Genomic DNA, 24587 nt, shown 5'->3' with positions numbered 1-24587 from the left:
TATTGTCCATCCATCTATTCATCCATTATATTGTCTGTCTATCCAACCATTTACCCATCTAAATATTTTGTCCATCCATCCTTCCATCCATCTATTCATCCAACTGTCCATCCATTCGTTATATTTTCTGTCCATTTAAAATATTGTCTGTCCATCCAACCAATAACCCATCCAAATATCCATCCATCAAACTGTCCATCCATCCATTATATTTTCTGTTCATCCAACCATTTACCCATCCAAATATTTTGTCCATCCATCCGTCCATCCATCCATTATATTATCTGTCCATCCAACGATTTATCCATCCAAAAATTTGTCCGTCCATCAATCCATCCATCCATCCATCCATCCATCCATCCATTATATTTTCTGTCGACCCATTTTATTGTCTGTCCATCCAACTATTTACCATCCAAATATTTTGTCCATCCATCCATTTTATTGTCTGTCCATCCAACCATTAACCCATCAAAATATTTTGTACATCCATCCATCTATTATATTTTCTGTCCATCCAGTATTTTGTCTGTCCTTCCACCCATTTAAATATATTTTTCTCTATTTATCCAACTGTCTGACCAACCGTCTATCCATTATATTTTCTGTTCATCCAACTGTCTTTTCCATCCATTCACCTGGCTGACCAACAATCCAATTATCCATTATATTGTCTGTTCACCAAACCCTTTATCCATCCAACTATCTTTTCCATCCATCCATCCAAGCAACCATCAATACCTATTGAACTGTAATATCGATTGTCCAACAATCTTTCTGCCTAGTTGACTGTCTCTATCTTTATTGGTCATCTGTTTGTCCATCAATCTATCCATTTAGCTATCTAGGTCTCCATTGGTCCAACCATCCATATATTTATTTAACTGTCTGACCATCCATGCATTCATTCAAGTGTCTGTCTATTTAACCATCTATCCAACCAAGTGCACATCCATCCAGCTGTCTGGCCGACCCTCCATCCATAGAATATTATAACTGTCTATCCGTCAATTAATCCATATATCCACCTACATCCTCATTCATCCATCCATATAATCATCCAAATGACCATCCGTCCACACATCTTAGTTTTCAAATGATTTCTTAACTTTTTGTAATGATACTGTGTTATGCAATCAAACAGTGTTTATTAAAGGAAAGCCTCCTGCCATCTGATGTGCCTGAGCAGATTGCTTTCGTGTTCAGGGCTTAAAGACCATATGAGACAATCCACCCCAACAGAGAGCAGAACTGATAAAAGAGGAAAGCGATCGAGGAGAGTGGAGGTTTTCTGTGGGCGAAGCACACATACAGAGGACGACTAATCAGCTCTGGGCAACAATAAAAAAAATCATTCCCTGCAAATGATTGTGCCACTTAAAGGGACAATTTACAATTTGAGGAAGAAAAATACCCCCTTGTGTCATTCCAAATCTGTGGCTTTGCTTCTTCAGTGGAACACAAAGGCGATGCACAATTAATCTGTCCTCATTATTCCAAAGAAAAGAAGATTTCTTCTTATTTTTTCACAAAAGTGTAATTAAAAGTCAAATGTCACTGCTAAGAGATAGCACTTTCATAGTTCAGCAAACATTAAAGCATAATGTATAACTCAAATTTCTCCAAAATGTCCTAAAACCATCAGAGCGAATAAAAAATTCACGGAACACAATTTAGGATAATATTCAGATATTCCTGAAGATTAAAAGAGTTCACCAATCCATCCATTATATTGTCTGTTCATTCAGCCATTTACTCATCCAAATATTTTGTCCATCCATCCATCCATCCATTATATTTTCTGTCCATCCATTATATTGTCTGACCATCCAACCATTTATCCATCCAAATATTTTGTCCATCCATTCATCCACTGTCCATTCATCCATTAGAATGTCTATTCATTGAACCATTTACTCATCCAAATATTTTGTCCATCCATCCGTTTATCCATCCATCCATCCATCCATCCATCGTCCATTTATTCATTATATTTTCTGTCCATCAATTATATTGTCTGTCCATCCAACCATTTACCCATCCAAATATTTTGTCTGTCCATCCATCCATCCAACTGTTCATCCATTATATTTTCTGTCCATCCATTATATTGTCTGTCTAGTCAAACATTTACCCATCCAAATATTTGGTCCATCCTTCCATCCATCCATCCATCCATCCATCCATCCATCCATCCATCCAGACATTTCTCCAGATTTTTTTAGTACCACGTCCATATTGTGAAATAGAATATATCAGAGCGAATATAAAATTCAGGGAGCACAATTTAAGATAATATTCGGATATTCCTGAGGACTAAAAAAAGAACATGGAGACCCCAAATACAATCTGCTGTCTAAGAGAAAAAGATGAGCTAGAATATACATACATATATATACATACATATATACATACATACATACATACATACATACATACATACATACATATATATATATATAATAGGATTTTTCTTTTACAAATTAAAAAATAATTATTCATAATAACAATTTAGCAATCAAAGCAACATATGGCGGAGTTTCACAGCAACTGGATACCACACAACATACCAGTAACACAGGAAATCATCAATTGTCTTAACATACTGAACTGATATAACTAGTTGTCTATAAAGGTGGCAATATACAACACCACAAATAACACCACAACACACATAAACAACATCTGAACATCACATAACACAAACTACAGCCGCAACAAATACTGCGTATAAAGTTTCCCCATATCAAAGTACACAGACAATTCTTTCATGCATTTGTCTTAGCATTCAATACAACTAGTTGTCAATAAAGATGGCAATAAAACACCACCACACATAACACTACACTACACTACACACACACACACACACACACACACACACACACACACACACACACACACACACATACATACACATACAAAACATCTGAATATTACATAAAAAGCTACAAGTAACAGCGGCAACATATATTGTTCATAAAGCATCCCCAATATAAAAGTATGCACAGAATTTATTCATGCAGCAATGCATGTTGGGAACGTTTGAGCAGTGTTGTTGGTCAATCAAAGCATTGATTTCACCCTTGAGTTCAAGCATGATGTTCAAAGAGCCTTCACATGGTCAACAGTTGCTCTTGAATGGTAAGATTTGTGAAAAACTAACTTATAACACTGAATGTGGGCAGCGCTGTGGCTCAGTGGTTAGCACTGTCGCCTCACAGCCAGAAGGTCACTGGTTCAAGTCCTGGCTCTGAACTCCAAATGCTTGAGATTACATAAACACTGGTAAGCAGAAACTATTCCCAGGTTTGTTTGTTTTTTGGTCTCTCTATGGATGTCAGAATATCACCATTTTTTAAAACCATCACATAAGAAAAAATGCAATTTGAGAAAACAGTTTGCGCAGAAACACCTGCCGGGTCTCTAAAAGCAAATGAAGGTTGCAGGAGACTTTAAAAACTAGCCCACAGCAGGTCATAGTAGAGCTGAATAATTCATCGAGGAGCCAGCCAGAACTCTCTGCTTTGGCTGAAGATAGAGAACCAACACACCATGGTCAAACAAATCAACAAAAACCACCTGAGACTGTTCTAATAGCAAAAAAGATAAGCAACTGCTGTAATTTTTTGTTAAAGCTTACCAGAAAAGCAAACTGTTGAATGTAGGACAAGTTATCTAAACTGCAAATATTTACAAACAAATTGTCGCATGACACTTCCAGTGTAAACGTCTTAATATTAAGACGTTAATATTAACGTCCACACACACACACACCCCCCACACACACACACACACACCGACCAATTTTGTGTACTCAATTTACCTATAGCGCCTTTGGACTGTGGGGGAAACCAGAGCACCTTGAGGAAACCCACGCCAACACTAGGAGAACATGCAAAGTCCATACAACATGCCTACTGTCCCAGCAGGGACTCAAACCAGCAATTTTTGTGCTTTGCAGCGACACTGCTAACCACTTTTTTTAATTCATGTTTCTTCAAAATATCTTCAGTATTCAACAGAAGAATCTCAACGGTTTGGAACCACTTAGCAGTGAGCAAATAGTGAGTAAATATTAAATTTTGGGGTGAGTTATCCCTTTAAGCCTCTACTAAATAAGCCCTGCTGTCTTCAAAACAAACCTCACCCAAGCATAATTTTGTTGAACACATTATGGAAGGCACTTCAACAGCTGCTCACCTTGCTTTCCAAAAGATGTTTTTGTGTTCAGGAAGCACTCAGCCGTCCCACTGAGATACTCTTGTCGAACCGACACATTCGCTGCCCAATTGAAAAAGCACGGAGATTGTTTCCGTGACCGGAGACGTTGTTCCAGCATATCTGTGGGAAATAGAATCGTCATGGCAACAGCTGTGCTTATAAACCCTGAAGAGGGAAAAACAAGTGCCCTTATCATTGTCCTAATGTGAACTCTCTTTATCACTCTACCTCAAAACAACAGCTCAAATCAAATAAATGCATCCTTAAACATGAAGTTTAGCAGAGGTGAATTCATGACGACAAAAACTCAGAAAATAAGTAATAACCAATAATAATATTAATAATAATAATTCCTTACATTTATATAGTGCTTTTCTGGACACTTAAAATGCTTTACACATTGAGGGAATCTCCTCATCCATCACCAGGGCTGGACTGGGACAAAAAAATCTGTGCACGGCCTTGATTATGTTTTATGTTCTATATTCCTATTCTATAAAAGCACAAAAGTCATGTATAGGAAATAATGAGAGTTGACGAATTAAAAACTTTATAACTAAAAAAATTAGAATCCACACTGGAAGTCCATCTTGTGTTTTTTGAGGGAGCCTATATTAAATAATGATCATAACAAAAACTGCCACACAGTTAATGTTGATCAACAAAATAAAGATAAATAATAAAAGCAATGTGTCAGATACCATTAAAAAATATTTAACTCAACAGTGAAACATCAAATATAGATTAAAGACTGTATATTGTCAATCAAATGAACTTTAACAATTAAAAATTAAAACCGGAGGAACCGGGGAAAACCCACGAGAACACGGGGAGAACATGCAAACACTGCGCAAGGAGTGCCGACTGACTTAATTAGAACCTGAACCTTTGGCCCTCCTGTTGCGAGGCAGTAGCGCTAGCCACTGAGCGGCTGTGTCGCCAAATCATAGAACGAAGAGGAGGAGGAAGAAGAAGGATCGGGGGAGGCAGGATATTTATAGTAGTTTTTGAATGATCTGATAGGCTAGCTAATGATTAGTGATAAGGATCAGCTGTAGTCGATCATATCATGTGCTCCTCTCAAAATTACTTTGTAAAATTTCACTTGTTTGGGCCCGTACTACATTTACATTTACATTTAGTCATTTAGCAGACGCTTTTATCCAAAGCGACTTACAAATGAGGACAAGGAAGCAATTTTCACAACTAAGAGCAACAATGAATAAGTGCTATAGGCAAGTTTCAGGTCTGTAAAGTCTAAGAAGGGAAGTATTAGTAGTATTAGTATTTTTTTTTTTTTGTACAGTTAGTGTGATATTCAAAGAGGCAATTGCAGATTAGGAAGTGAAGTGGAGACTAAATAGTTGAGTTTTTAGTCGTTTCTTGAAAGTAGCGAGTGACTCTGCTGTTCTGATGCAGTTAGGGAGTTCATTCCACCAACTGGGCAGATTGAGCGTGAGCGAAAGTGATTTCTTTCCTCTTTGGGATGGAACCACGAGGCGACGTTCATTCACAGAACGCAAGTTTCTGGAGGGCACATAGATCTGCAGAAGTGAGAGCAGATAAGAAGGAGCAAAGCCAGAAGTCACTTTGTAGGCAAACATCAGAGCTTTGAATTTGATGCGAGCAGCAACTGGCAGCCAGTACAAACGGACTAGCAGCGGAGTGACATGTGCTCGTTTAGGTTCACAAAAACTAAATGTAAAAAATAAATTGTATTAGTTTTTCACACTAGTTTTATCATGTATAAATTTTATTACAACCATATTGTATAAATATTATTGTAAATATATAGGCCTACATCATGCTGACGATCGAAAACAAAACGAAGAACTCTCATCCAGAAAGAGAACCACGGGGTGCCCGATTCTACGATTTAAAGATGTGGTGAAGAGAGACATAAAAAGCCCTCGACATAAACACACAGTCCAGGGAAGACCTCACAGCAGATGGCCTGAAGTGGAGGTGCACCATGACCAAACAGCTCAAGTGAAGTGAGAAGAAGATGATGCGTGCATCAGAGGACAAGCAAGTTCGCCAAAAGGTGCAGAACAACATCAGCCATGGAGCCACCTATTGATAAGACTTCTGCTGCAAAAAATGTCTCTCCCGTATTGGTCTCTTATGCCACCAACAATGACTGGTCTTAGACAATCAGTCATGCCTCAAGATAAGAATTAGGATATGTCATCCATTGTCAACACTGACTGACGAAGGCCTACAAAAAAACGTCTTCTGACCGAGTGCATCTTAAAAGACATGAATGACACTCCTCATAGAGCTTGAGAAGCATACAGTTCATTATGATCTATATAATTTGTAGAATAAAGATTTGCAGGTTAAGGAAAAAGCATAAGAGGGAGTTGCCACTTGGCTTTGGTGCAGACGAAAAGTAAAAATAAAAAGTATTTATATAGACAGACAGTTAACTAGTTAGAATACACAGAAATAGATTAATTTGTGCAACAGCTGCCGATCCGCTGCTTGCTGCAGACGCAAAAGGCAAACGTCTGTGCGCTGCTTCTGCTCTCCATAAGCGTGAATGCAGTGTGAAACAGGCATGATTCTCAACTATTTTCACAAATACACACCGACGTTGCACGCTCACACATAGCCCAAAATGGGAGTTTATGATTGGGTCTGCCCAATGTCAATAAAGAAAAGAACCAATTGGCTGCAGATTATGTCACGAAAAAAAAAACACCTTACTTTGAGAGCATCACAGATCACAGAATCATCAATAAATTATGTAGAAAAAAACTGCGAAGTGTTTTACAGGCCGATCAGATCATAAGAATAAAACAAAAAGTACGTTGGCCCAGCGAGAAACTGCCCGGTCTGCCAGATGGCCAGTCCACCCCTGTCCACCACCAGTGTGCAGCATCCACCTGGATGACGCGACAGCTGCCATATTGCGCCAGACTGCACACCACACACCAGCTGATTGGTGGAGACGAGACAGAGTGATGAAGCCAATTAAGATTAGGGGATGATTAGAGGCCATGATGGACAGAGGCCAGTGGGCAAACTTGGCAACAGAGACTCAAGACCTCGGTTTAACGTCTCATCTGAAAGACGGCAGAAATAAGTTATGAAATAAAACAGGGCGGATCAAAATTCTGACAATGATTGAATGTTGATTAAAAAGCAAAATGTTGTTTCCCAATACTCAAATGAATGCAGGTTGAATATCACTTTGATATGCAGAGGAAGATTTTATTTCACTAGGTTATGACCAATTCCACCAATGAATATTATTAAAATAAATACACAAGAGTGATGACAAAAAATAAAAGAGATGTAGTGTTAACATCTGTAGAACAGTGATGAAATAACAGCTTCAGCACAATCATTTATAATGGAGGTGTGTAACAAAATTCAAGTTTGATAAAGCTGCATTCATTACAGCCACAGGAATGAGGTAAGTGATTTGCTGAGTATAATATTATTCATCTGTTATGTCTGCAGTAAACAGTAGAGTTCAGTCAGCGAGGTTTCTACTCTTCTGGATGAAGAGAGGATGAAGTAATCAGTGGTAAAAAAAAGGAGCTTGTTTGACAATTCAGTTCTTTTCAGTCTGTTTTCTCGACATCTTTGCTTATCACAGTTATAAATTATTGCTGCCCTCTACTGGAAAGTCATTGACATTGAAACAGTAGGTTTTCATCATTAGTCTTCAAGTACATAAAATGTAGATTGTTGAGCATTCATGATTTATGATAATGGTAAAACGTGCCATTTTTAATATTATAGTGTGTGTATTATAGTGTGTGCTCTAAAATATATAAAAACAGTGATGCGAGTTATATAATTCTAAAATAAAATCCAGTCAAATTAATTATTAGTATGGAATAATATGGTTACAGCAGAGCAGAATAGCCCCACACATACACTCACCGGCACCTTCATTAGATACACCAGTCCAACTGTTCGTAAAACACAATTTTCTAATCAGCCTAATGGCAGCAGCTCAATCCATTTAGGCATGTAGACATGGTTAAGACGAACTGCTGCAGTTCAAAAATTAATCAAATAAAGGAATATAGAGAGTAGTAGCAAGACCTGAGGTATGAGACGTGTTTGAGAAGAGGCAGAAATGTCTCCAGCTCTTCCTCTGGTATGATGGTCCACATCAGGTTGAGTAAAGCTGCAGTGCAGTGCTGGAGTGTGAAGCACAGCACAGCACAATCACCAGAGTCTAGATCTCGGCACTGCAGATTAATGCAGTTCCCCACCGAACTCAACAGACTGGACACAAATCCAGCAAAGCCGCTCTCATAGATCTCTTTGATTACAGACAGCATGAAGGAAGAGCTCATCCTGTACAGACACATGTCATATTTACCATTAGTCATTATACATTACATACTAATTTACTTTAAATTATAATTTGAGGTTTCTTAGGCAACAGATTAAAAGAAATAAACATTGAAGACAGCATGACATATTCATCATTTTTATTTCCATAGTGTTTTATAGAATATCAACAGTGTTAAGGCTGCTTTACAAGAATGAATAGGAAATGATAAAAATGCTTGTCACTAATGTAAAAGATGTTTAAAGAGTTTTCAAAATGCAATTTTTTGAGAAGCAACTGATTTATTATGTGGTTTACCGTTTAAAAGTAATCCTGTTCAGAAGTGGCAGAATTTCTCTGATGTTGCACTGAACTTTGCTCTTCCTGAGGTCCACAGTGATTTGTTGATTGCTGTGCTGCAGAAAATAGTGAAGCTCTCTCCAGGTCAAGGAATAGGAAGTCAGATCTCCATTCACTCTCTGAAGAAAACATTGAGTCAATTCCTCTTCCTGAGTTTCGTAGACAAACTTAATCAGCTTCTGAAGAGTCTCTTTGGATGGTCTAAAAACATACACAACATTCATTATACTTTATATAATCATATACATCATTTGAACACTGCTAAAACGTGTCTTAGTGTCAGACCTGTGAGTCAGTGGGCCCTGGTGACACAGTAGGATAGATAGAGAAACAGGCTGAATATTGCAATCAGTCAAGTTTAGACAGTGGACGGTCCAGAGTCTCAGGAGGATGGCCAAACTGCTCAGGACCCTTGACAGACTTCTCTCTGAACACAATTCAATATTCAGTTCCAGTATGAGTTCATTAACAGTGACAGGAGCTCGAACCTTCAGAGACCTCAAGGTCTTCACTAGTCTCACCACCATATAACCACTCAGCCTGACGAAAAAAAACTATTCATAAGAATTAAATAATCAACATTGAAATCACTTGAATTAGTGAGTTGAATTAATGATTGAATTAGTAATCCTGTCTGCACCTGAGAGTGTGTATGTTTGTAATGCATCTGAAAAGAAGTCTTGTTCCTCTGATAGAGATTGCTTTCGGTCCTAATATGAGGTTGAGACTTTCAGAGGCGAATGACAGAAATTTCCCCACAGACCTGCAGGTTTTGGTGGTTAAAGCCGATTCAAGACTGATGGAGAAACCAAGAAGCTCAAACAGTGAAGTCACCAACTCTGGATCCTTTCTGAACTGGACCAGTTTTATGAGAGATAACAAACTCTGCTCTGAAAAGCTGAAAAGACAATAAAATAATTAATTTAACTGACCTAAGTTCATAAGTTCAATACATCTACTGACAGTAACAACTGTCAATAGATGTAGATTGTCTTACCTGAGCTGTGAGATGAAGGGCAGACACTGGAGGAAACTCATCACTTCACTCTCTTCCTATGAACATCCTCTCAGCTCTACTGGTTTCTTCTCTGTTTGGAGTTTCAGCACTTCCAGGAGGACAGAGGTCTTTCTCTCTGAGAGGTCTGTGATCCAGACATCAGGAGACTGGAAAACTGACTGTAATGCTGGAAGGAATCTACTGGCTGTTTTAGTCCTATAGTTCTTAACGTGTGAATAAAGATCCAGCAGGAAATCACTCTGTTTAATTCTGTCAGTCAATTGATAAGGAAAAGAGCTGTATGTGCAGGCTGATGATAATTGTTTCAGCATCTGCTCTCCTGTCTGTGTCTCAATCTCTGCTGCTTTAATGAAAAGTCTCAGAAGAAATCTGCTTTGGATGCTTTCACTCAGATTAGAGAATCTGTAAGATGGAAATTACAAATTTGTTTAATAGCAAAACATGCTAAATCTATATTACAAACATAATTGTAAACATCAATAAGATATAGGCAATGACAGGCTCTGACATGGATCCCCACTGGCAAAATTTTGAATGAATGAATGAATAAATGAATGAATGTATTTTTATAGTGCTTTCAACATATACTGCTATACATCCAAAGAGCTTTAAAGTCATTTGAAATGTCTGTCCTGACCCTCACCTGTGTGCATTACCACATTGATGAGAGGACAGACACAGTGCAACAGCACAAGTACTTTTACCACACACCAGATTCAAAGTCACAATACTGAGACAATAGGACCCCTGTAAACCACCATATCCAAACAGCATCCTAGTTTTACACATGTGGTCTACCATGCAAGTAATTATCATACCTAATATGCTAAGCTTTAGTGGGCAACCAGTCTTGGGTTACCGGATGAGGCCTTAAGGACACCCCTACGAGACAGCACCACCACACCCAGAGGCTTGAGGGATTCAGGGTGGATCTTTTTCACACCTGCTACCTTGCCACTGCAAAGCTTGCAGACTACCTTAGTCAACCTCTGCATCCCCCTTTCTGCTTCCTCAACAGAAGGCATATCACACTATTTATTTAATTTCAACAGCATCCTAAACACATAACTATTAATGCTTGGGTTTCTGAGAGTTAAAGTAAAGTAGGTTCAGTACCTGAGCTGTGAGATGAAGGGCAGACAGTGAAGGAAACACCTCACTTCACTCTCATCCTCTGAACATCCTCTCAGCTCTACTGGTTTCATTTCTGCTTGGAGCTTCAGCACTTCCAGTAGGATGGAAGTCTTTCCCACTGAGAGATCTATGATCCAGACATCAGGAGACTGAAAAATTGACTGTAATGTTGGAAGGATGCTCTTGCCTGTTTGAGTCTCACAGTTTACATTTGAGCAAAGATCTAGAAGAAATCCAGTCTGATCATAATAAAAATCTTCATCAGAGCCCTCTTCACCAAATGGAAAGTTTTCATAACTGCAAACAGATGACAGCAGAGTCAAGAATCTTGTTTCTGTATCGGTGTCATCTCTTATAGCACCAGCACATAATTGATGGAGAAATCCTACTGCAGATCCCTGTAGTTTATCATTAGTAATGTCTAAAAACCTGTAAAATACAATGAAAGCATCTCATTATTTTTTTGATAAACTGCATAATTTGCAGCATCACATGCCTCATGAACAAGACCACCCAAGGCTGTAGTTTGAAAATGTTTTAATTTTAATACACACTATGGGATGTCATTTTTGTCAATTGTATGATCACATGTATGCAGGTTGTGACAATAGGAACTAATAATATCTGTGTTGTGCATGGATCTGCATGGATGCCGACAATCTTGCAAAATCCTGTAAATCTTGGAAAGACCAGTTTCAACTCTACATGGAACTCACTATGTCGGACGTAGAGGAAAAAAACAAAGTCAAGCTGTTGCACTATTTAATCGACGAGAGTGGCCGGGAACTGCTGGAAACTTTAATGATTGACGTTGCAACGGATGCAAGAAAGGTAACAAACATCAATGCAAGGTTAGACGAACACTACAATCCTAGTCTAAATGAGACAGTAGAACGCTATCGATTCTTCACGAAAACTCAGGGAGTTGATCAGTCGATTGATAATTATGTAACGGAGCTAAGAATGCTCGCGAGGACATGCAGTTTCGGCGACATAAAAGACTCATTAATACGCGACAGAATTGTTTGTGGAATTAACGATGCAGGGCTGAGAGAGAGACTGCTTCGTGAGAGAGATCTGACTTTAGAAGCATGCGTGCGGATTTGTAGAGCAGCGGAGCTATCGCGGCAAAACAGCAAAGCCATTAAAGGGGCGGCAACAGAACAGGTGCACGGAGTAGACAAGCAACGCGGAAAGAGCAGTATCAAACCGGTAACATAATTACATGCAAATTCTGTGGTAAAAAACATGAAATGAACAAAAGGAAGTGTCCAGCTTTTGGAAAGAAATGTAAAAAAATGCGGAAAAGAAAACCACTTTGCAGCCACATGTAGATCTGTTAAAACAATGGAGAAAAAGAACGGTGCACAATCTCAACGAACAAGACAGTGATGAGTATGAGGATATTCTCACTGTTAGCGCAACAGACTCTGAGACTGTAAATAAAATAGAGAGCAAAAGAGAAAAGAAAACTCAGTTGTTTGCAGGAATGCTCATTGGAAAGGATGTTGTGAAATTTCAGATTGACTGTGGGGCAAGCTGCAATGTTATTCCTATAAACTTACTGAATCCGGACACAAAACTAGAAGACACCAAGACTGTGCTAGTAATGTACAACCAAAGCAAAGCGAAGCCGCTTGGAAAATGTAAACTAAAGATAAGAAATCCAAGAAACCAAAAGCTTTACAGGCTTGAATTTCAGGTGGTGGATGTTAATTGTATTGTGCCATTATTGGGCAAAAGAGCAAGTGAAGCCATGAATTTGATAAAAGTTCAATATGAAAACATCCTAGCAATAGACAGCATAGTGACCACAGAGCAGCCTTCCACCAGACCATGGTCAATACAGCACATAAGAACAGAATATGCTGATGTATTCACGGGTGATGGCTGTCTGGAGTGAGCATATAAAATTGAGATAGATGACACAGTAAAACCAGTACAGCTCCCCAAAAGAAGAGTTCCGGTGGCCATAATGAAACCCTTAAAAGAAGAACTACAAGATCTTCAGAGGAGATAAATTATTGCACCAGTAGAAAGGAGTACTGATTGGATCAGTAGTATGGTGGTTGTACAGAAGGCTAATGGCAGACCTAGGGTATGTATAGATCCTAGACCCCTAAATAAAGCTTTAAAGCGCAGCCATTTTCCACTACCAACCATCGACGACATACTCCCAGACCTATCAAAAGCCAGAGTCTTTACAGTTTGTGATGTTAAAAGTGGGTTTTGGCATGTCAAGCTAGAACAAGAGTCCAGTTATCTTACCACATTCTTTTCTCCCTTTGGAAGGTTTAGGTGGCTCCGGATGCCAATGGGCATAAGTCCAGCTCCTGAAATCTTTCAGCGCAAATTGACACTTGCGTTAGAAGGGCTACCAGGGATATATATAATAGCAGATGATGTGCTTATTACAGGACAGGGAGAGACGCAAGAAGCAGCAGAGAGAAACCATGATGCAAAATTAAAAGCATTCTTGACGCAATGCAGAGAGAAAGGTATCAAATTGAATGCAGACAAATTTAAACTGCGACAAAGAGAAGTCTCCTACATAGGACACCTGCTGACAGAGGACGGACTGAAAATCGACCCAGATAAAGTTAAAGCAATAACACACATGCCAAGACCAATGGATGTGAAAGGTATTCAAAGATTGTTGGGGATGGTTAATTACCTCTAAAGGTTTTGTGCACATCTGTCGGACCAGTGTGAAGTTTTGAGACATCTGACACACAAAGACAGCGAATGGAAATGGACTATACAACAAGAGGAGGCATTCAGCAAAATAAAGGAAACCATTGCTTATGCACCAGTACTGAAATACTACAACCCGGATGAGGAACTCACCGTCCAATGTGATGCCTCAGACACGGGCCTTGGTGCTGCACTAATGCAGAGAGGTAGGCCAATAGCATATGCCAGTAGAGCGCTAACACACACAGAGCGTGGTTACACACAAATAGAAAAGAAGTTTTTGGCTCTACTTTTCAGCATGGAAAAATTCCACCATTATACTTATGGGCGAAAAGTGACAGCACAAAGTGATCACAAACCACTAGAAAATATTCTTCGTAAGCCGCTACTGAGTGCTCCAAAAAGACTTCAAAGGATGGCGCCGAGACTTTAAAAGTATGACGTAGATGTTGTGTACAGAAGGAGAAGCACTTTAGCAGCATCTAGAACAGCAGCCTGTAAGTACATTTAAGATTTGTTTCAGTTGTTGTGTATGGTTTGAGGACTTGTTTCCAGCTGTTTGTGTAAAGTTGTAGGACATTTAAACTTGCTTTCAGTTGTGTATAATACTAGAAGTTGTTTAGCCACTGTTTCCTTGGTTACTATAAGAGCTTGTGTAGCGAACGCAGACGCGGTTCGCGTCGTCCGCCTCAGTTTCGGCCCTTGTTTTGATTCGGGAGGCGTGTCCAAACGCCAGGTAACCACTATATAGTGAGCACGGTAGCATTAGTCGGCAGGAGAAGCACTTTAGCAGCATCTAGAACAGCAGCCTGTAAGTACATTTAAGATTTGTTTCAGTTGTTGTGTATGGTTTGAGGACTTGTTTCCAGCTGTTTGTGTAAAGTTGTAGGACATTTAAACTTGCTTTCAGTTGTGTATAATACTAGAAGTTGTTTAGCCACTGTTTCCTTGGTTACTATAAGAGCTTGTGTAGCGAACGCAGACGCGGTTCGCGTCGTCCGCCTCAGTTTCGGCCCTTGTTTTGACTCTCGAGGCGTGTCCAAACGCCAGGTAACCACTATATAGTGAGCACGGTAGCATTAGTCGGCAGGAGAAGCACTTTAGCAGCATCTAGAACAGCAGCCTGTAAGTACATTTAAGATTTGTTTCAGTTGTTGTGTATGGTTTGAGGACTTGTTTCCAGCTGTTTGTGTAAAGTTGTAGGACATTTAAACTTGCTTTCAGTTGTGTATAATACTAGAAGTTGTTTAGCCACTGTTTCCTTGGTTACTATAAGAGCTTGTGTAGCGAACGCAGACGCGGTTCGCGTCGTCCGCCTCAGTTTCGGCCCTTGTTTTGACTCGGGAGGCGTGTCCAAACGCCAGGTAACCACTATATAGTGAGCACGGTAGCATTAGTCGGCAGGAGAAGCACTTTAGCAGCATCTAGAACAGCAGCCTGTAAGTACATTTAAGATTTGTTTCAGTTGTTGTGTATGGTTTGAGGACTTGTTTCCAGCTGTTTGTGTAAAGTTGTAGGACATTTAAACTTGCTTTCAGTTGTGTATAATACTAGAAGTTGTTTAGCCACTGTTTCCTTGATTACTATAAGAGCTTGTGTAGCGAACGCAGACGCGGTTCGCGTCGTCCGCCTCAGTTTCGGCCCTTGTTTTGACTCGGGAGGCGTGTCCAAACGCCAGGTAACCACTATATAGTGAGCACGGTAGCATTAGTCGGCAGGAGAAGCACTTTAGCAGCATCTAGAACAGCAGCCTGTAAGTACATTTAAGATTTGTTTCAGTTGTTGTGTATGGTTTGAGGACTTGTTTCCAGCTGTTTGTGTAAAGTTGTAGGACATTTAAACTTGCTTTCAGTTGTGTATAATACTAGAAGTTGTTTAGCCACTGTTTCCTTGGTTACTATAAGAGCTTGTGTAGCGAACGCAGACGCGGTTCGCGTCGTCCGCCTCAGTTTCGGCCCTTGTTTTGACTCTCGAGGCGTGTCCAGCTGAATTCAATCAGCTAGTGCTTTAGGGGTTATATAAACAACTAGTTCACCGCGGCAGCGGTCGCGGCAGCCTCGTGTGAAGACCGCCTCGTGTGAAGACCGACGAGGGTAAAGACCATCGACTCTACCTGCGCGACTCCACCGAGCAAAGACACCGACAAAGCACTTGAGTACTTTACTTTATTGTTTTACTTTACACTTATTTTTTTTGTTGTCAGTGCACTTTTATTATGTGTTTTCTAATTACTGTTGTTACTAACACTCGCAAAACACGGGAGGTACGCTGCAGGCGTAATCCTCACAACCTTCGTTCAATACATGTATCTACTATTTCACAACTCTCTCTCTCCGTGGGCCTCTGGAATTGTCAATCAGCTGTTAACAAGGCTGATTTTATTACCTCCATAGCTACATATTCTGACTATAATCTCATGGCTCTAACTGAGACCTGGTTGAGGCCGGAGGACACTGCTACACATGCTACTCTTTCTGCTAATTTCTCTTTTTCCCACACTCCTCGTCAGACAGGGAGAGGGGGTGGGACTGGACTACTAATTTCCAAAGAATGGAAATTTACTCTGATACCGTCCCTGCCAACAATCAGCTCCTTTGAATTCCATGCAGTCACCATTATCCACCCCTTCTACATAAATGTGGTTGTCATCTACCGCCCACCAGGTAAATTAGGTCACTTCCTAGATGAACTGGATGTTCTTCTCTCATCTTTTTCTAATTTTGCCACTCCCTTATTGGTGCTAGGTGACTTCAACATTTACGTTGACAAACCGCAAGCTGCAGACTTTCAGACTCTGCTTGCCTCTTTTGACCTAAAAAGAGCACCTACTTCTGCTACCCACAAATCAGGTAATCAGCTAGACCTTATTTACACACGACACTGCTTCACTGATCAAACAATAGTAACTCCACTACAAATATCTGATCATTTCCTTCTGTCTCTCAACATCCACATTACTCCTGAGCCGCCACACACTCCAACACTGGTTACCTTTCGCAGAAACCTACGATCTCTCTCACCCAATAGACTATCCACCATTGTTTCAGACTCTCTTCCTCCATCTCGCAAACTCACTGCACTTGATTCGAACAGTGCCACTAATACACTCTGCTCCACACTAGCATCATGTCTAGACCGATTATGTCCTCTTGCATCCAGGCCAGCCCGTGCCAGTCCTCCTGCACCCTGGCTCTCGGATGCTCTCCGTGAGCATCGCTCAAAACTTCGGGCTGCAGAGAGAATTTGGCGGAAAACTAAAAATCCTGCACACCTCTTAACATACCAAACTCTTCTGTCCTCTTTCTCAGCTGAGGTTACTTCTGCAAAGCAGACGTATTACCGTCTGAAAATCAACAATGCCACTAATCCTCGCCTACTTTTTAAAACATTTTCCTCCCTCCTCTATCCTCCTCCTCCACCCGCATCCTCCACACTTACTACTGATGACTTTGCTACATTCTTCTGCACCAAAACTGCAAAAATCAGTGCTCAATTTGCTGCACCTACAACAAACACGCAAGATACAACACCAACACCACACACACTCACCTCTTTTTCTCAGCTCTCTGAGTCTGAGGTGTCCAAACTTGTGCTATCTAGCCATGCAACCACCTGTCCACTCGATCCCATTCCCTCTCATCTCTTGCAAGCCATCTCTCCTGCAGTCATACCAACACTGACTCACATAATTAACACATCTCTGGACTCTGGTTTATTCCCCACTACATTTAAGCAGGCTAGGGTAACCCCACTGCTAAAGAAACCCAACCTGGACCATACGCTACTTGAAAACTACAGACCAGTATCCCTGCTTCCATTCATGGCCAAGATTCTGGAGAAAGTAGTGTTCAATCAAGTCCTGGACTTTCTTACTCAAAACAATCTCATGGACAACAAGCAATCCGGCTTTAAGAAAGGCCACTCAACTGAGACTGCCCTGCTCTCGGTCGTGGAGGATCTCAGACTGGCTAAAGCAGACTCTAAATCATCAGTCCTCATTTTGCTGGACTTGTCAGCTGCTTTTGACACTGTCAACCACCAGATCCTGCTATCTACGCTTGAGTCACTGGGCGTTGCGGGCACTGTTATACAATGGTTTAGATCTTACCTCTCTGACAGGTCATTCAGGGTGTCTTGGAGGGGAGAGGTGTCCAACCTACAGCATCTAAACACTGGGGTACCTCAAGGCTCTGTTCTTGGGCCACTTCTCTTCTCCATCTACACATCATCTCTAGGACCAGTCATCCAGAGACATGGATTCTCCTACCACTGCTATGCTGATGACACCCAGCTATACCTCTCTTTTCATCCTGATGATCCCTCGGTTCCAGCTCGTATCTCAGCCTGCCTGTTGGATATTTCACACTGGATGAAAGATCATCATCTTCAGCTGAACCTCGCAAAAACGGAAATGCTTGTAGTTTCTGCCAACCCGACTCTACACCATAACTTTTCAATCCAGATGGATGGGGCAACCATTACTGCATCCAAAAGGGTGAAAAGCCTTGGAGTAACGATTGATGACCAACTAAACTTCTCTGACCACATTTCTAGAACTGCTCGATCGTGCAGATTTGCACTCTATAACATCAGAAAGATCCGACCCTTCTTATCTGAACATGCAGCTCAACTCCTTGTTCAAGCTCTTGTTCTCTCCAAACTGGATTACTGCAACTCTCTACTAGCTGGGCTTCCAGCTAACTCTATCAAGCCTCTTCAACTGCTCCAGAATGCAGCAGCACGAGTTGTCTTCAATGAACCTAAACGAGCACATGTCACTCCGCTGCTAGTCCGTTTGCACTGGCTGCCAGTTGCTGCTCGCATCAAATTCAAAACTCTGATGTTTGCCTACAAAGTGACTTCTGGCCTAGCACCTTCTTATCTGCACTCACTTCTGCAGATCTATGTGCCCTCCAGAAACTTGCGTTCTGTGAATGAACGTCGCCTCGTGGTTCCATCCCAAAGAGGGAAAAAATCACTTTCGCGAACGCTCACGCTCAATCTGCCCAGTTGGTGGAATGAACTCCCTAACTGCATCAGAACAGCAGAGTCACTCGCTATTTTCAAGAAACGACTAAAAACTCAACTATTTAGTCTCCACTTCACTTCCTAAGCTGCAATTGCCTCTTTGAATATCACACTAATTGTACAAAAAAAAAAAAAAAAAAAAAAAAAAACTACTAACACTTCCCTTCTTAGACTTTACAGACCTGAAACTTGCCTTTAGTACTTATTCATTGTTGCTCTTAGTTGTGTAAATTGCTTCCTTGTCCTCATTTGTAAGTCGCTTTGGATAAAAGCGTCTGCTAAATGACTAAATGTAAATGTAAATGTGTACGTTCCAGGTCGTGACATGCTGTTAGCCGACACCTTAAGCAGAGCATACTTGCCTGATAGTGTTGCTGCTAACTCTGTGGAAGCAGAAATCGAAACAATTAACATGACACAGAACTTACCAATTTCAGAGGACAGACTCACAAAGATTCGTTATGCAACAAAAGATGACAAAACATTATAGTCCCTGATCAACACCATTCAACAAGGGTGGCCAAGGAACAAGACAGAAACACCACAGGAGATCAGACACTATTATCTGTTTCAGGAGGAGCTGAGCTACCAGGACGGCATTGTATTCAGAGGTGAACGAGCTGTTATTCCTGCTAAACTCCGCAGGGAGATAATACAACGTATACACTCCTCTCACATCGGTGTGGAGGGATGCCTTAGGAGGGCCAGAGAGTGTGTTTACTGGCAGGGAATGAACGAGCAAATCAAAGCATATGTGCAAAGATGTGACACTTGTCGTTCAGTTGACTTTAAGCAGCAGAAGGAGACACTGATTCCACATGAAACACCAAATAGACCCTGGGCCAAGGTAGGCACAGATTTGTTTACATTTGACAAGAAGGACTATCTAATAACAGTAGATTATTACTCCAATTTCTGGGAAATGGACTATCTGCAGGACACCAAATGAACCACCATAATCAAGAAGCTGAAAGCTCATTTCGCCCGACAGGGCATTCCGAATATTGTATTTTTAGATAACGGCCCGCAGTTTTCATCTCAAGAATTTCAGAATTTCAGTCGCCATTGGGCATTTCTTCACAAGACCTCATCCCCGGGGTACCCTCAAAGTAATGGTAAAGCTGAAGCGGCTGTTAAAATGGCCAAGAGACTTATGCTGAAAGCAAAAGCATCAAGGCAGGACCCATACTTAGCTATCCTGGACCAGAGATGTATAGTAATGAAGTAGAACTACTTCACTACTGTACTTAAGTACTAAAAGGCAGTTTCTGTACTTTACTGGAGTATTATTTTTCTCTCCTACTTCCACTTTTACTTAAGTACATATTTTCCATGAGTTTAATACTTTTACTCCGATAGATTTTTTATGTGCTGCATCGTTACTCGTTACTAGGGGTGTCAAAATGATCGATATCAGTTCAGTAATAGGTCATAACCGGTGATTACATGACGTCATTTATCTCCTATGCGCGATGTCGCAATACTATGGCGGAGGACGGAGGCGCGAGTGAAGGCGGCACACGAGCCGCTAATTTACTATTAGGGAGAAATGTTGTAAAACTTCACCTCTGCCTCTCTCTTTCTCACTTTGGACATTTGACCCGCTGGCCTGTTTGTAAGGTAACTTTCCCTCTTTTCTTAGCTCTTAAAGCTGTCGATCCATCCAGACACGAGCGTGCCTGATGTTCAAGTTTTCTCCACTGTGTCTATGGGCTCTATGCACGGCGGCGCGTGACGCATTTCCGGTAAAATTTAAGACCCCGAGCCAACTTCCGCCGATCGTACAGTACAGTGCTACAACAGGAGCGCTACTGATAAAAACGAGTAATGTTTTGGACAGTTGTCTTAATGTTTTATGCCATTATAGGCCACTTATATATGTTTATGTCAGCTACATAAATATGACATCTAAACGTTTAAAAGTGTCATTTAAAAGACGTGAGAACAGTACTTATAGCTACCACTGCTGTGATCAGCAACGCACAGCGTCAGAAATTGAACTCTTACCTTTCCACATGTTTCCAAACGACAAAATCGTGCAGAAGAGGTGGGTTGTTGATATTAAACGTAAGAATTTTACAGAAACAGAAAAAGACAAGAGTGTAGCTGACATTTTCAGTCTAGCAAACTGATCGAGGCTCGAGTGCCAACCGGATGCAGACATTGTAAGAAAGGAGCTTTTATGGCAAATAATAATTTGTTTTCATTGCCTTTGAAGTAAAAAAAAACTGAACATTAATATACATAAACATTTCTTAAGCTACTTTCTAAGTGCAATTTTTTAATTCAGAATAAAGACCCTTATTTTATTCATTGTACATATCAAATATAATTCACTGTATATAATTTAAAATAAAAATTGTCAAAAAAAATGACATTTTGAAAAAATATTTGATTCAGATGAACAGAAACAATGACATTGAATCAGTTGTTTTCTTGAATCAGGTGCTTCTTCTTTAACTTGTGCATAGAGAGGTATTTGGGCTGATACTTATTAAATAAATAAATAAACACCCATCTGTTTCATGGAACTTAACACATTATTGATCCATTCCAAACAATTGTTCATGTGACAACACACATTACACATTTCAGAGTAATGGGCTGTCTGGAAAAGCAAAGCAACCAAATGTTTGCATATCCCACTCTCAGCCACACACGAGCAGAAGCTATTAACTAGCAGACGATGGCATGGATCTTCTGACGGATGTCCGCTCCAGGATGGAGTAACACACAAAAATTTCTAGCTCTGAATCTCATAATGTTACCTAGAAAACAGAAACAAGAATATTAATAGGTTTTTAAAGAGAGTCATTAAAGGCAGTTCACTCAAAACTGAAAATTCTATTTCCTCATCCTTCACTTGTTCCAAACCTGTTTGAGTTTGTTTCTGATGTTTAACACAAACAAAAATAATTTGAAGAAAGCTGGAAACTTGCAACCACTGATATTCATAGTAGTTCTTTTTCCTACTATGGAAGTCGATGGTTACAGGTTTTCAGCTTTCTTCAAAATATCTTCTTTTGAAAGGCATCTGCAGCAATATCATCAGATTAAACTACACTGTTAATCATTATTTTAAATCATTTAAAAGTATCTCCCTTTAGTCACACTTTAAAATAAGGTTTCATTAGTTAATGTATTTGCTCACTATTAAAAGAACTATTTAATATTTAATAGTTAGCATTGTTAAACTAATTTACTAATGAATAAAAATCCAAAGTCATGCTTCTTAACATTAGCTATTACATTGTGAGTTAACAAGCACAATGAACAAGCATTTGTTCATTAACGTAAAAAAACCAATAAATATTGCAATAGACAAATTGTTGATGTGAAATTAACTAATGACACCTTATTGTTTTGGGTCACCCTCCCATTTAATTACAATGTTATAGACTAAATAGAAAGCATGCTATCTACACTGTTACACTGCATCTGTCATCTCCACAGTTTCAGCAATTTATCAGTTCAATAAATCACAGTGCTATTTGTCTGTTGTGGATGGAACGGCATTGTATTATTTTATTACTAATATATCTTGCTCAATAATCATGCTTACAAGCTAAGACAGCATCTGTGTTTCTGTAATTATCCGAACTGAACAGTGGTGGTCACTTTAGAACAGTAAAAGTATGAACAGGACAGAACTTCACATGTATGCTGTCCTACTCTCAGCTGGTGAGGAGACTCCGATTTCTTCATAGATCTATCGGTAGTAATGAGCTCTCACTGAGATCTTATTCCTGCCCTGTTTTTACCTGACACTTTGAGACAGAATTACGTACACATATGATCATTTTTACTAACGTGATAAAGCTGCAGATGGACAGATCGTTAGAATAGTATTAACGTTAGCCTACAGGCTAGCTGAACTTACCTTCATAATTGCACAGGTAGGAAGATGCATAAAACTTGAAACCTTTCTCAAGTTTGCTCTGCGGTGTTGTAGTGCACATCCGGACAATCATTTGCACATCGTTGACCATAATTTTTTACTCGCAAACAGCGAGTAAAAAATTGACGACTCTGCCATAATACTGTTTACCTGCGCTCAAAAAGCAGCCGGTATAATATTGACATGAGTTTATTAGCTGTAAATGCTCATGCTGTCTTCTGTGCATGAGTTTTGTTTGATACATTCAGAAAGAGTGCTTTCTTTAAGCAGGTCAAATTAAGAGTACAGTTCATATATCTGACTGCTGTATTAAAGAACAAAATTGTAATAAAAATAACCCTATAACTGTCACACAAAGACAAAAGCAATAGATTTTTTTTAATTGCATTTCTTAACTCATAATGTCGCTATTTAACACAGTCAATGCATTTTTTTTCTCAACACATCCCATAATTTCTAAAATATCAGCCTCTACCAACTGGTTAAGATGTTGGTTTATGGTAAAAGTGCCAGAATTAATAAATATACTACAGAACATATGAAGTGCAAGACCAATTTAATTAAAAACATAATCAAAATTTTAAAAATTAATACTAAACCATAGCCATAAGGTATTTTAGATTTTCTTTTAACATAGTACTATACACGCTTTCCTGTTTATCTTTTCTTTTCTTTTTACAATAAAATCAAAATCAAGTGAATTAGTGCAACAAGATTTATGAGAATGTATGAGAGTGTAAAAGAGTGTATTTTCGTGTTTGTGTGTGTGTGCGCCCATGTATATGTATAACAACATCGGTATTACACAGATGTTAGGAGGAGATGGTGAATTATGTGGACATTATGTATAAAATTCAATCACACTAAATATTTTTATTTATTTTCAGAAAGTAAAACTACACATAATTTCCTGTAAGGGTTGGGTTTAGAGATTGGATTTGGGGTTAGAGCATTCAAAAGTATAGTTTGTAGAGTATAAAAACAATTGTAACCTATGTAATGTCCCCACAATTCACAAAAAATGTGTGTGTGTGTGTGTGTGTGTGTATGTGTGTGTGTGTGAGAGAGAGAGAGAGAGATAGAGAGAGAACTGTGTGTGAGAGTGTATGAATGTGTGAGAGAGTGTACATTTAGGTGTGTGTGTGTATGTGTGTGTAAAAGAGAGAGAAAGAGAGAGAGAGAGAGAGAGAGAGAGAGAGAGAGAGAGAGAGAGAGAGAGAGAGAGAGAGAGAGAGAGAGAGTATGAATGAACATGCTGAATTGTCTTATCAGTGAAGTGATTTTCTGGTAAAAGAGCCTGACGATGTGAGTTCTTGTACCATAGAAATTATTTACAGAGAAAAACAGTATCATAAGCCATGTTTCTTTTTATTCTGCTTAATCAAGTGCCCCAAAGATATTTAAAACAAACAAAACAATATGATGTCTTTTGACTGCCTTCTTTAATAACTACATTACACAATACTTGTACTTTTACTTTCAGTACTTGAGTAGTAAATTTTGAAATAAACTACTTGCAATACTTAAGTACTAAAAACGTTGAATACTTTAGTACTTCCACTTAAGTATGGTGCTTAAAGAGCACTTCTACTTCTACTCAAGTCACTTTTTGATAGAGCACTTGTACTTTTACTTAAGTATGGGTCTCTAGTACTTTATACATCCCTGTCCTGGACCACAGAAACATACCATCACAGGGATTATCAACCAGTCCAGCTCAGAGATTACTTAGCCGTCGAACTAAAACATTACTACCCACAAAAATTAGTCTACTACGCCCAAAAGTTCAAAATGTCTTGGGGGAAATAAAAGCCAACCAGCATCGTCAACAAACTTACTATGACAGATCAGCTAAGGACCTAAGCACTCTGAAACAAGGGGACATTGTGAGAGTCCAACCATTTGAGCCCCATGCGATGTGGAGAAAGGGCACA

At 39.6% G+C, this 24587-nt stretch overlaps 2 protein-coding genes across 4 annotated transcripts in view; one reads left to right on the top strand and one right to left on the bottom strand.

Annotated features, from left to right (window-relative positions):
• LOC147845543 (uncharacterized) overlaps window positions 1-19057 on the top strand; it is a 261502-nt gene extending 242445 nt beyond the window's left edge. Inside the window, exons 1-2 of one of the 2 annotated variants that reach the window (XM_088649563.1) lie at window positions 14502-16390; window positions 16472-19057. In XM_088649563.1, the coding sequence (XP_088505689.1) occupies window positions 15943-16390; window positions 16472-18840 (2817 nt within the window). In that variant the 5' untranslated portion in view covers window positions 14502-15942 and the 3' untranslated portion in view covers window positions 18841-19057. Of the gene's footprint in view, window positions 1-14501 lie in introns of those variants that run through there. The other variant, XM_087244082.1, reaches the window with a different exon arrangement.
• LOC101884177 (uncharacterized) overlaps window positions 1-24587 on the bottom strand; it is a 31886-nt gene that overhangs the window by 5915 nt on the left and 1384 nt on the right. The window contains exons 2-8 of one of the 2 annotated variants that reach the window (XM_087244089.1): window positions 11016-11462; window positions 9879-10301; window positions 9522-9779; window positions 9167-9421; window positions 8840-9082; window positions 8287-8544; window positions 4204-4344 (exon numbers count right to left, since the gene is read on the bottom strand). In XM_087244089.1, the coding sequence (XP_087100215.1) occupies window positions 4242-4344; window positions 8287-8544; window positions 8840-9082; window positions 9167-9421; window positions 9522-9779; window positions 9879-9919 (1158 nt within the window). In that variant the 5' untranslated portion in view covers window positions 9920-10301; window positions 11016-11462 and the 3' untranslated portion in view covers window positions 4204-4241. Of the gene's footprint in view, window positions 1-4203; window positions 4345-5524; window positions 8545-8839; window positions 9083-9166; window positions 9422-9521; window positions 9780-9878; window positions 10302-11015; window positions 11463-24587 lie in introns of those variants that run through there. The other variant, XM_087244090.1, reaches the window with a different exon arrangement.

Source organism: Danio rerio, chromosome 3 (assembly GCF_052040795.2).
Source record: "Danio rerio strain M-AB ecotype USA chromosome 3, GRCz13ab, whole genome shotgun sequence".
In the NCBI taxonomy this organism is placed as follows: Eukaryota; Metazoa; Chordata; class Actinopteri; order Cypriniformes; family Danionidae; genus Danio; species Danio rerio.
Note: the sequence above shows the minus strand (reverse complement) of the source record. Positions and strands in the feature narration are given on the sequence as shown.